This window comes from Silene latifolia, chromosome 2, assembly GCF_048544455.1.
Source record: "Silene latifolia isolate original U9 population chromosome 2, ASM4854445v1, whole genome shotgun sequence".
In the NCBI taxonomy this organism is placed as follows: domain Eukaryota; kingdom Viridiplantae; phylum Streptophyta; class Magnoliopsida; order Caryophyllales; family Caryophyllaceae; genus Silene; species Silene latifolia.
Genome location: NC_133527.1, coordinates 55,622,617 through 55,635,872, shown reverse-complemented (window position 1 = coordinate 55,635,872; position 13,256 = coordinate 55,622,617). Strand labels below are relative to the sequence as shown.

The following is a 13,256-nucleotide window of genomic DNA, read 5'->3' as shown; positions in this document are numbered from 1 at the left end:
TAGTTGCTCGTTGCGGGTTGGCTGAAAGATTGCTGGTTTTTTCAGGTTTTTTTAGCTAATTTGATGCTTGTAAGAGATGTCTCAACCAATTTTATGGTTTTATTTTCTTTTAGCTAATTTGATGCTATCTGGACGAAGAAGACCTCGAGTATTCTATGATTGCACAGTTGCACTTAAAAAGCTTGGCATCTGCGTTTTGTCGGTAATAATCTAACATTATTTGATTTCAAAAAATCTCGTGTATAACTGTTGAATTTGCAGTATTTGGTTTAATGATAGTTATATGATAATAATTGTATAATACGGTCTATACTAAGCAGAAAATTCTGTCAACCAGGCTGAAATAGGGCGGTTCTCAGCATCAGGCCGTGAATGGTAGGTAGTCGGATCACAATAACCGCAGAATAACAGTAGAATAACAGCACAATAACACGGGCTAAAAAAAGGAAAAAAAATCAAAGTCGTAAAAAAAATCAAAGTGGCACCGCAATAACATCACAATAACAGCACAATAACATGCGGTAAAAAAAAGAGTAAAAAAATCGAAGTAGTAAAAAAATCAAAGTAGTAAAAAATCAAAGTGATACCGGAATAACATCACAATAACAGCAGAATAACAGTAGAATAACAGCACAATAACACGTGGTAAAAAAAAATGAAAGTCGTAAAAAAAATCAAAGTAACAGCAGAATAACAGTAGAATAACAGCACAATAACACGTGGTAAAAAAAATCAAAGTCGTTAAGAAAATCAAAGTAACAGCAGAATAACATCACAATAACAACGGAATAACAGTAGAATAACAACACAATAACACGTGGTAAAAAAAAGAAAAAAATGAAAGTCGAAAAAAAATCAAAGTAACAGTAGAATAACAGCACAATAACACGTGGTAAAAAAATCAAAGTCATAAAAAAAATCAAAGTAACAGCAGAATAACAGCGGAATAACAATAAGATCACAATAACATGTGGTAAAAAAAAAGAGAAAAAAAAAATCAAAGTCGTAAAAAAACAAAGTAAAAAAAGCACAATAACATCATAATACACGAGGTAAAAAAAATAAGAGTAAAAAAAATTCAAGTAAAAAAAATCTGGTACAAAAAGAAAAAGAAAAAAAGGTAACATAATGAGAAAATTAGAGAAAAACATAAGAGAAAAAAAAAATCAAAGTTGTAAAAAAAAAGCATAATAACACGAGGTAAAAAAAAAGAAGATAAAAAAATTAAAGTAAAAAAAAAAGTAGCACTAGAAAAAAGAGAAAATAAACTAAATAACAATGTTTTTATATGACAACTAACATTAATCTTGGCCACTCATCTCTAATTTAATCTAATGGCTGAGATTCACCCAACTCACAACTCACCATAAGAACTAAAATCACCAAATCCAATCTCTATCTCTCTCTCTCTCTCTCTCTCTCTCTCTCTCTCTCTCTCTCTCTCTGAGAGAGAGAGAGAGAGAGAGTTGAGATTATGTGAGTTTGGTTTCTTATGGTGAGTTTGTGGTCACAAATCTCAACCATACGATTATATTAGAAATCAATGGCCGAGATCCAATCTCACGGATCATATATAAACACCGTTTCTTTCATTTTCCCACCATCTTATTTTATTTTGTTTCTCTCTCTTGATCAAATTCTTAACCATTTTTCTCACTTGGCTCTCTTCTGTTATTCGACTATTACTCTACAAATTTTATTTGTTTTCTCTTCCAAATTCATCATATTTTCTGGAGTTTAAGGTACTCTTATGACTACTTTTCCCTCTTATTCTTCTTTTATGCTGTTTATTTTATGTTTTAACATAATCTTCGAATTTTCTCTTCAATTATCTCGATTTTTACATTGTGCACTATTTTTATGTGTCCTTTTTGCGCATTTTTTACCGTGTTTCGAATTTTCTATTCACTTGATATTTTACTTTGTTGTTCACGTATCCTGTAGGAAATGTAATTGTATTGATCAAATGTGATAGTTACAGCTTAGGAATTACAAGCATATATAGTACAAAACTAGGCGTGAAAGGGTTAGAGAATATCTACAAACTAGGGAGAGAAATATTCACATAATAATTTGTTAACTAAGATATAGGAGAATAATTAGTTCCCTAATTATTCTTAGTTGACTATTCTACACCCCCCGCAAGATGGACGGCCTTTGGGAAAGACCAATCTTGGACATGAGCATTTGAAATCGAGGACGGTGTAGAGGTTTTGTGAGAGCGTCGGCCAGCTGATCGTCATTTGCAATAGGAACAACACGTAAGGAGCTAGCTTGAACTTTCTCGCGAACAAAGTGATAGTCAAGAGCGAGATGCTTCATGCGAGAATGAAAGACAGGATTGGCGCTGAGACTTGTTGTACCAATATTGTCGTAGTAAACAACATGAGGAGCTGCAATTGGAATTCGAAGTTCAGTGAGGAGATTAGTGAGCCAATAACTTCAGCCGTGACATTAGCAACTGAGCGATACTCAGCTTCTGTCGATGAACGGGCTACGGTACGTTGCTTCTTCGAGCTCCAGGAAATAATATTGCGGCCAAGGTAGACGACATATGCAGCTGTGGAGGTGAGATCATTCGTATTACCACCCCAATAGGAGTCAGAGTAGGCATGGAGAATGAGCGGGGAATCACGCTGAATTGTGATGCCGTGAGAGGTAGTTCCTGCAAGATAACGAAACAACCGTTTTAAGGCATTCCAGTGACACACCGTGGGAGCATGCATAAATGGGGAGAGCTTGTTGACGGCATAGGCAATATCCAGGCGAGTTAGGGAGAGATATTGGAGACCACCAACGAAGGTCCGGTATTGCGTGGGATTATCATAAGCTGGGCCATCAAGAAGGTGAAGAGTGGCCGAGGCATCCATGGGAGTCGTGGCTGGTTTAGCATCAGCCATTGAGGCACGAGCAAGGAGATCAAGTGTATATTTTTGTTGATTGAGGAACAGGCCGCGAGAGCAAGGCTGGACTTCAACACCAATAAAATAGTTTAAGGGGTCGATGTCCTTGAGGGAGAACTTAGCCGAAAGAGCAGTGATAAAGGCATCGACTTTGGAGGAGCAGGCACCTGTAACAATGATATCATCAACATACACAAGAACAAATAAGGGGTGAGCGCCGTGAAGAATAAATAGGGAGGTATCACAAATCGAGTTTGTGAAACCCGAGCCTTGGAGGTACGTCCTTAATTCAGTATACCACACCCGGGGGGCCTATTTCAGTCCATAGAGAGCTTTGTGTAGCTTGCACACATGGGTCGGTTTCGTTGGATCAACAAAACCTTGTGGTTGCGCCATATAGACGGTGTCAGTCAAGGTGCCTTGGAGAAAGGCGTCGTTAACATCAAGTTGACAAAGGGACCAACCATTGGTGACAGCAAGGCTAAGTAATAGGCGGACCGTGACAGGTTTGATGACGGGGCTAAAGGTTTCCGAGTAATCGAGACCGGGTCGTTGATGAAAACCTTTCGCGACAAGGCGAACTTTGTGTTTGTGAATGGTACCATCAGGGTTGTACTTGGTTCGAAAGACCCATTTGCAACCGACGATGTTTTGGGATGGGGAGGAGGGAACAAGTTCCCATGTTTTGTTGTCTTGAAGGGCTCGAAACGGGGTTTCCATGGCAGAACGCCATATGGGATCAAGAAAGGCTTGTTTGGCCGTGGTGGGTTCGGGTGAATGTAGGTGAGCACTGAGGTTAAGTTTGTTGATGGGCTTGAAGATGTTGTGGGAGGCACGGGTTCCATGAGGGTGAGAGGGAGATGGGGGAGGGGGGGAGGAGAGGGTGGTGGAGCAGGGGAGGTGGTAGAAGGGCAAGGCGAGGAGGGAGGGGAGTAGGGGTGTTAGGTTGAGCAGGGGAGATTGGGGTTGCTGGGGTGTTCGGGTTCGGTGTGGAGGGGGTCGTGGCAGTGGGTGTTGGGGTAATATGAGGGGTTTGTGTTGTGGGTGAGGGTGTGGCAGCGGGTGAGAGGAGTGGGATGGAGACATTACACCATTCAGTGGAGGTGGAAAGGGGCAGAGTGGAGGTCGATTTGGTGGCGAAGGGGTACGTGGTTTCTACAAACCGGACATGACGAGAGCTATAGACCCGGTTTGTAGATGGGTCAAGGCAAAGGTAGGAGTGTTAGGAGGGCGAGTATATAGTTACAACTTAGGAATTACAAGCATATATAGTACAAAACTAGGTGTGAAAGGGTTAGAAAATATCTACAAAATAGGAATTTTTTTCGAAAATGGGGCTCAAACACAAACTAATTAACGAAATGGGTTGAGTTTCAAAGTATTTACTCAAAATGGGTCCACGTCATCACCGAAACTAGGCTCGGATTGAAGTCGCTCTCCCGCTCAACGACCTTACCGAAAGTGTCACACCCAAACCGCAGTATACTACTTCAAGGCAAGTCGCTCGGGGGGTGAGCGATTTGAGTTCAAATCGTCTTCCCCCACAGCGTCTTGGGTCTTTGCAAAAAAAAAAAAAAAAAAAAAAAAAAAAAAAAAAAAAAACAACGCTGTTAAACAAATTCGAACTCAAGACCATCCACAAAAATGACACTTATTCTACACTAGATAACCACCAAAGCAATCAAAGTTATACGTTAAATCTAAGTGCTCAAATAAAATATTGAGTAATTGTTGTTAAAGTCCCAAAATGCATTTATTGCTATTAATATTAAATATGTAATTTTAATCTCCCTAATAAGTCATAACATTATCCTAGGTGTTATGGTTATGGGGTGTGAAGTGATTGTTTTAGTTTGCGGGTTCGATTCCCATCAGTTACGTTTTTTTTTTTTTTTTTTAAAAAAAAACTGCTAAGTCGCTTAGCGGCCGAGCGTTTTGGCTTCAAGTCGCTCTCTCGCTGAGCGACCTTAATCTAACCCTAGCATCGCTAAAACCGAGCCTACGTGGACCCATTTTGGGTAATTAGTTTCAAAGTCACCTCATTTTATTAAATTGTTTGTTATAAAACCCCATTTTGGAAAAACACAGAAATATTCCCATAATAATTTGTTAAGAGCATCCCAAAGGAGAGAAATCACCTCCCCATTTGCCTTCTCTTTCCTCAAATGAGCAACCCCATTGTTGCACCAACCTCCCCATAAAATGGGGCTCCACTGTTTTTAGGGAAGGTCCCCAAAACAAAACGTAAAGTAATTTGTGTTACTTTTGGGAAGGTTCCCAAAATTTTGTGTGTGAGTTGGGGAACCCCATTATTGCATAAATGTAGTTATGAAATGGGGAGGGTAAATGGAAAAGTTAGTGGAAAATGAGGTGGACGAATAAGAAAAGGAAAGAGAACATATGAGGAGCCTCACCTTTACGGATGCTCTAAGATATAGGAGACCTAATTATTCTTACTTGACTCTTCTACATATCCTTCCTCAACTCTACTTTCTCTCCTAAAATTGACCTCAATCTCTCCGAGTCGACACACCGAGTCTCTGAACTCGACTCTGGCTGTTCTGAATTGACTCACAAGGTCGCTGATCTGACTCGCCGCCTCAAAGGTATAGCTTCTTTGTTATGCTTCTTATGATTAAATTAATGGCGATTTTCGACATATTCGGCATCGATTGAATGATCTTAAGTCCGCATCCTCCAGTTTCCACTCGAATTCAGGTCATTTTATAAATTGTTGTGTAAATTGATGTTATTGATTCTTTAATTACTTAATTGTTTGACTTAGGTTAAATTTGGTGCTTTTGTTGCGTTTTTAGGTGGAGGAGGGGAGCACATGGCGGAAGAGTTGCTGGTGCTTGCGAATCACGTTGCTAGGGTTGAGATGGTTAGGGATTATGCTGGTAAGTTGATAAATGTTATCTTGAGTTTTTAGAGAAGCGCCATTTTTCGTGTTCTTTTATATGATACTAGTTTTCTTGCCCGTGCGTTGCACGGATGTTAAAATAATGTGTGATAAATTTCATAATAAAATGGAATATAGACATATAGTACATCGTTCATGTCTAAGATTTTATGTATGCCACCTGACCAACAAATAATTCCCGTTAACATAATATTGACATAAGAATAAAAGATTGTTTGATTAATAAATACTTTTTTTTAGGAAAATAAAACCAATATGAAGTTTATATATATGATACTTGGACTGATAGTTTTTAGAATTTGTTCATTAATACCTGTTTGTTTTTCAATTGGTCAAGAAAAACAATAATATCTACTCTGCATAATCAACTCAATGATGCAACAAATCTCCTTCTTTCGAATAACAACCATAATTTAATCATTGCCGGATCAAAATGTAATTATGTAAATCATTTAGAGGTAGTTAGAATGTTATATCTCCCGGTCAAACTATAGAAATACGTTTGAATGTGAACCAAATTCCAACACAATACTACATGGCTTGGGCTGCTTATGACTCACCCCCCACCCCTTTTCTATAGCAATAGTCTTGGCCCCCATCTTCTCATTTGAAACAAAATCTTTCACGCAGATCTCTATTTTTATTCCCTATTCACACACATGATCTAAAACAATCTCATCACTTGAAAGATCGATCCTTGTCTCTGAAACTTATCTCAAATTTATCCAACCAAGTGAAAAACTAAACCCCTACTTATAGAAAAATCCACAGTCCAATGGAAACTAACCCTTGCTCTCGACAATGTTGTTAGGATTAAGATTTTACTTTAATTTGGATTGATGAGGTCAAGATTAAGTTTATCAGTATGATGTTTTGAGGTTGTTTCTTATTATTCATGTTACCTATATGTTTTAATGCAAATGATATTTTGCTGATAAATAACCTTATTTATTATCATTGTCCTCGCTAAACTCATCACCCTCCACAAATGCACCCTCCCTCCTTCCCACTAATTTACATAAAAAAAAACATTAGCCACTTGTGATTAGTTCTTACTACTTGAAACAACCTCCAATCCACTACCACCATCACTACCTTTTCGCCACGTTTTACATCTAAGAAGTCATAAATCACATTCAGCTCCATGAAACACCAATCTTTACTCTAGATGATATGGATCCTCGTCTCCCTTATCGAAGACAATTTATTTCTCCTTCAACAAAGAAAAGTTTAAGAAGCAATCTTCTCTCTTATCTCTCTCCCTTTCCCTTCCTAGTCTTTTTCTCGTCCCCTCCCCTACCTCCATTCCAGATACTCAAACAAAGTATTTTGGTACTATGTTTGTAAACTGAATAAGTTTGAATATTATATATATACACACGAACTTTGCTATTTATTTCATTTTGCATAAATAAATCTTACTACCTCCATCTCATTTTTATTGTCCTTTTTTCTTCAAATGTTATTATCTCATAATTATTATCCCCTTTCTAGATCTAGTAAGGAAAACCTTTAGTCAACCAACTCGTCGCAATCAACCTCATTCCCACTCGAAACAACCTTTAGCCCACTACTTAATCCTTTCGGTTCATACATAAAACGGTCTAATATGCAAAGCTTTCATCTCTCTCTTGAAAAGTCCATCTAACTAACAGAAAACTAACCGCTACTTTCTAAACTTCATCATTTTTACATCCCGTAAAGATCAAGTTGAACATGACAAAAAAAAATGTAGAAACTTAGGTTTTCTTTGATAACGACATATTGAACATTTTTTTTTTAGCATTTTGAGAGTTTTTACACTATTTAAATAACAAATGTGATATTTCGAGTGTTGATCATCGACATATTGAAATAGTAGATTGTGGTGTAATTTCCTGTTTTACATTATGACCTTTAATTAAAATATATTATAAGAAAATAAAAATTGAGTTTTTTTTTTTATCTGTGAGGAAATTAAAGATCAAACTTTATCTTTATCATATTTATAATTAATATTCTTCACTTAAAATATATAAATTTAAGCAAGTTCAAATAAGTTAGCTAAAAGTTATAAATCACGAATTGTACGAAGCAGTATAATCATTTTTTTTATTAATATGAAATAAATGTCATAAACTTCATGAAAATATTAATGCAGTAGAGAACTATAGAAGAGTTGGCAAGTACGTGACCCCCTTTTAGGTTTAAATTTTTTTCATTTATTTTAAATTTTTTGCCTAAAGGTGGTTAAATCATCGTATTATGCATGACGAATATGCCTCACCCTTCCCCAATTCGTATCTCTCCCTAAATTATAGTGATGATGGGCCCAATTTACACAAAAAAAAAAATGATAGCATCAACAATATAATTAGTTTGCTCCATATAATTGAATAGTACCGTTTTTTATGCATGTAAATTTTTCAGAAGAAAAGCTTGAAAGAGACGGTCTTCACTATGTTAGGGAAAGACTACTCTTACCCTTTTATGTGTTTATCATGACTTTTTTTTTTTTTTAATGTTGATCGTTACTTGAATTGAACCTTAACCTTATACATATTTCTATAATAAGTGTATCTAATTTATCTTCAAGCCTCATTCAAATCTATTTTATTACTCATGGTACCATTTTTACTTTAAATTGTAAAACAATCGCACAATAAAGTTTTTCAAAATATTTACTCATTTGTCATAATATGATATTTCGATTTGCATATTAGCAGCAACTTTCTTTATCTTTTAATACTCCTTGAAAAATAGATATCAAACTTTGTACTTATCAATAATTTGTGAATATCTTATTTAAATTTTCATTAATATACTTTTATATAATGGCAAATGAATGTAAATAATATAACAATAAATTATCAATAGAAGTTGAAGTGTATTGTGAGGGAAATAACTTTAAAATTAGTAGGAGAAATACATATGACATTTGAAAAATAAACTTCGTATTATGTATAATTAAATATGACATTAACAATAACAAAAGACGTAGGGGCATATTTCAGCGTTCATTTTACTCTTTACATGAGTAAATTCCATGTAGTACGTATTATGCATGCACATTTGTCACAATCCAGTTCAGCCTAGGGCCTTTTAGCCTCATAATACCTCATTTTTTTAATCGGAAGTTGTCATAAAATTGGATATTATAAATATATCAAAGGTTTTTTTCCTTCGAATTTAATAAAAAGTGAACAGATACTAATGAATAATTTTTTAGTATTAATAAATTGTTGATAATTAATTTATTTCGTGTTTCTAATAATAAAATTTTAAAATAATTAATTAATTCTCATTCCTAATAGGAAAATCATATTCCTAATTATAATAGAAAAATTTTAAATAATTATTATCTCCTAATTCTAATAGTATGATTAGGAAAAAAAAGCCTTAATAAATTGTTAATTTATTTCCTATTTCTAATAGGAAAATTGTAAAATAATTAATTAATTCTCATTTCTAATAGGAAAATTATATTCCTAATTATAATAGAAAAATTGTAAATAATTAGTTATCTCCTAATTCTAATGTTAATAGTATAATTAGAAAAAAAAGCCTCCTTTAGTTATATATATATATTGATTTGATGAACGTTTTTTTGTGATTTGTGTTGTTGAGTTTTTGTTGTATAGCATGAAGATTATGATGACGTTATCCAGCATTTTGCTGTTTTCGATTATATTTTGATGGATGTTTTGTGATTTTGCTTGATGTATTGCGAGTTTTTGATAATGCAGTTAGAATGTGTATTTGCATAATACGGAGTATGAGGTCAGTAGACAACCATTCGTATAAAAGTTTGATAGGTTATCAATAGACAGTCTTACCGGAAAAATTGTGTTATAAGTCAGGGTGGGTTCCGTTAGATGACATCTCGACTTTTTTTATTTAGGACGGAACGCTAGTAATGGAACACGCAATTGAATATCCACTGGGGCTTCATTTGGTTCAGTTTTCTGAGGTGAATATCAGTTTCAGAACACCTTGCCTATATTGGTTGATATTTAAAAGACCAAATCAATCTTTGACATGCTTGTTTGTCCGTCTTCAGAGAGTTGAGGAAGCTAGTAACCATCTGTTGCTAGATATATATATATTGTTTTACTTGTACAGTTTATCAGAATTTGTCTTGCAAGTATGTTCCAACCGTCAGGTAAGTAGATTACGGCATCACTTTTAAGATAAACAGATGAATCGATAATTTGTAAATAGATGACTAGTCGGGACAAAGCGCTCTGTGATACTCCAATGATGAAGAAATTTATTGAGCTAATAGGCTTCTTAGGTCCGTAATGAACTTTGCTATTTTATGAAAACTCATGCTCGCTAAAATGAAGTGTCTAGATGTCACACTTGTACCCGAGTGTTGAGTGCCATGTGCAGACATATGTATATGTATTTGAGATAATATGTAGAATCAAAGTAAATTGCGTTGTGACATTCTAAAATTCTAGAACATTCATGCTTTGTGTTGATTTTTTGATGCCACAATAACAATGGAAGAATAACGCTAGATTAATAATGGGATAATGGTAACATTAGAGTAACAATACAATAACAAAAGAATAACACCACACCAACGGAATAACACCACAATAACGATGGAAGAATAACGCTAGAGTAACAATGAGATAATGGTAACATTAGAGTAACAGTACAATAACAAAAGAATAACACCACACTAACAACGGAAAAACACCACAATAACGATGGAATAACAGCGAGTAACAATGGGATAATGCTAACATTTGAGTAACAATAGAATAACAAAAGAATAACACCAAAGTAACAATGAGATAATAGTTTTTTTTTTTTTTTTTTTTTTTTTGACAATCGGGTTAACGAGACTTACATATTAATAGCACGCTTAGCTATCCTATGAGCGGCTTTATTACAAATTCTCGGAACATAAGCGAAAGTAACACAGTGAAAGTTTGCCGCTAGATCGGTAATATCGTCAATAGTGTTCCTTGTCCAATGTTTGAGTTGAGAGAGCCGTAGGACTTGGGCAAGAACCTGTAGACAATCAGAGAAAATGTTAATATGGAGGATGTTGCGCGAGAGTGCCCACTTTAAGGCTTCCCTAATTGCCAAAGCTTCCGCTTGTTCAGCATTCTCCGCCATTCCTTTGATACAGAATTCAGAAACAATATCGTTATCAAAAAGGATGCATCCGCCAAACCCAGCAGCAAACTCCTTAGACCACGCCGCATCCACATAAATATGAGATCGAGAGCAACTCACAGAACTCTGAATCAGAGGAAAGGGTTCTCCATTCCTAAGATTAGTCAAGTCCTCCTCCATCAGTGTTTGGGGAGCTATGGACCCCGGTTTCCCATCTTCAGCAGAAAGAGCTAAGTTAAGGGAGTCTTGATAAAGAAAGATAGCACCAATAGGGGAGCACTCGATGATCTTCAAAAATCTTCCGCACCTTACCACCCAAATAGTCCAAAAGGTACACAAAAAGGAGAGACAAGCCTCAAGCTTATTATCAGCTTTAAAAAGAACAGAGAGCCGATTACAAACCCAAGACAGGAGACTCAAATTATCCCCCGATTGTGCCCTAATCCCAGGAGACTTCGGCCCAAACTCGTTAGCAAAAGAACAGTCCCGGAACAGGTGTTCCGGTGATTCCGTTACTTGTGAATCACAAAGCACGCAAGTAAAAGGACCATCAAAGCCCCTCCTTAGGAATCCTTCCCCAGTGGGCAACGATTCCGTGAGAAGTTTCCATAAGAGAATGATCCAGCTTTTCGGCCCTGGAAGGTTCCAAAGGATTTTTTGAAAGACACCCATATATGCAGTAGGAACTCTTGATCGGTCCTTCGGGGAAGCGGAAGTGTTCCAGTGATTTTGAAGAGCAATGTGATAGCCAATCTTAACTGAGTAATTCCCAGATGACGAGGCAGACCAATAGAAAGTGTCGCTGCCTTCAGAGCAACGAATTGGAATAGCAAGAATGTCCTTAATGAAAGACTCGTCAAAAGACATAGACACAAGTCTATGGTCCCACCTGTTGTTGTCACAAATAAGATCTTTGATTCTCAAATTACACAAGTTAGGTGAATCAGTAAGAAGCTCAACACATCGTGGTCTCGGCACCGTTCCATGAACCCATTTAGTATTCCAAACACCAAGGTCAGACAATGGGGAGAAGTTCCACGCTAAATGGGGTTTGATGAGTTGAAGGCCCCAAACTATACCTTTCCATCCCCACGAAGAATTACTCTTACCATCGTTAAAGAGCAGATCACCTTCACACCACTTTAGGCCATATTTAGCACCAATAGACTTACAGAGAATAGAATCTGGGTGGGTGATCATTCGCCACCCAATCTTTGCTAGAAGTGCTTGATTAAACTCCTTCATACGTCTAATACCCAGACCACCATTCCTTTTGGGTTGACTAAGGAAAAGCCTACTACACCAACTAATAGAGGGAGATTTCTTATGGCCCGCCCACCAAAAATGTGACAAAATAGCATCTAGTCTTTTTGTCACACTTACCGGTATTTTGAATACCGATAGAAAGTAAACCGAGAGGGAGGACAAGACAGAAGAAATCAAAGCCAATCTACCCGCCGGCGATAGAAGAATGCAATTCCATGATGATAATCGCTTCCTAACCTTATCAATGATAAACTCAAAAATTTCCCGTTTACTTTTATTCCCACCTGAGAGTCCCACGTCCGTAGGAATACCCAAGTAGGATCCCAAATTAGTGCCACACGGTATATTGAAGGTTTTCAAGCATTTTTGAGCAAAGGACAGACTAGAGCTCGAACTTAACATCATAGAGGACTTATTATCATTAATAACCTGGCCGGAGGCATGACAATACTCCTTAATAACTTTGTCAAGGCTTTCGCAACTCTTAGAATTACCTTCAATAAAAAACATAGAATCATCCGCAAAAAGCATATGGGAGATAGGTATACTATTTCTGCTGATCTTTATTCCTCGTATGATCCCCTCCTTCTCCATGCGTAGAATGTTTAACGAGAGAATTTCCGTGCACATAACAAAAATATAAGGGGAAAGAGGATCACCCTGACGAAGGCCGCAACTCGGGTGGATACGTCTTGAAGGAACTCCATTTACCAGAATTTCATAAGACACTGTCGTGATACACTTCATAATCAGCTGAATGAAATTAGGAGGGAATCCCATCAAGAGAAGCGTACCTCTAATAAAGTTCCAGTCCAACCGATCATAGGCTTTACTCATGTCAGCTTTAAAGGCCATCCTACCCATCCGACCACTTCTAGATGAAGAAATTTTGTGTAATATTTCATTTGTAATTAAAATATTATCACCAATATTCCTTCCAGGAACAAAAGCATTTTGAAAGTCACCCACTAGTTTTCCCATGTACTTTTTCAATCGGTTAGTGATACATCTAGTAATGACTTTCATTATAACATTGCATAAGCTAATCGGTC

The 13,256-nt window shown here is 36.5% G+C and overlaps 1 protein-coding gene across 1 annotated transcript; it reads right to left on the bottom strand.

Moving 5' to 3' along the window:
• Positions 1 to 10,662: 10,662 nt before the first annotated feature.
• LOC141640821 (uncharacterized) lies at positions 10,663 to 13,185 on the bottom strand. Its single transcript, XM_074449502.1, has one exon. The coding sequence runs from the start codon at positions 13,183 to 13,185 to the stop codon at positions 10,663 to 10,665; it is 2,523 nt and encodes an 840-aa protein (XP_074305603.1).
• Positions 13,186 to 13,256: the final 71 nt, after the last annotated feature.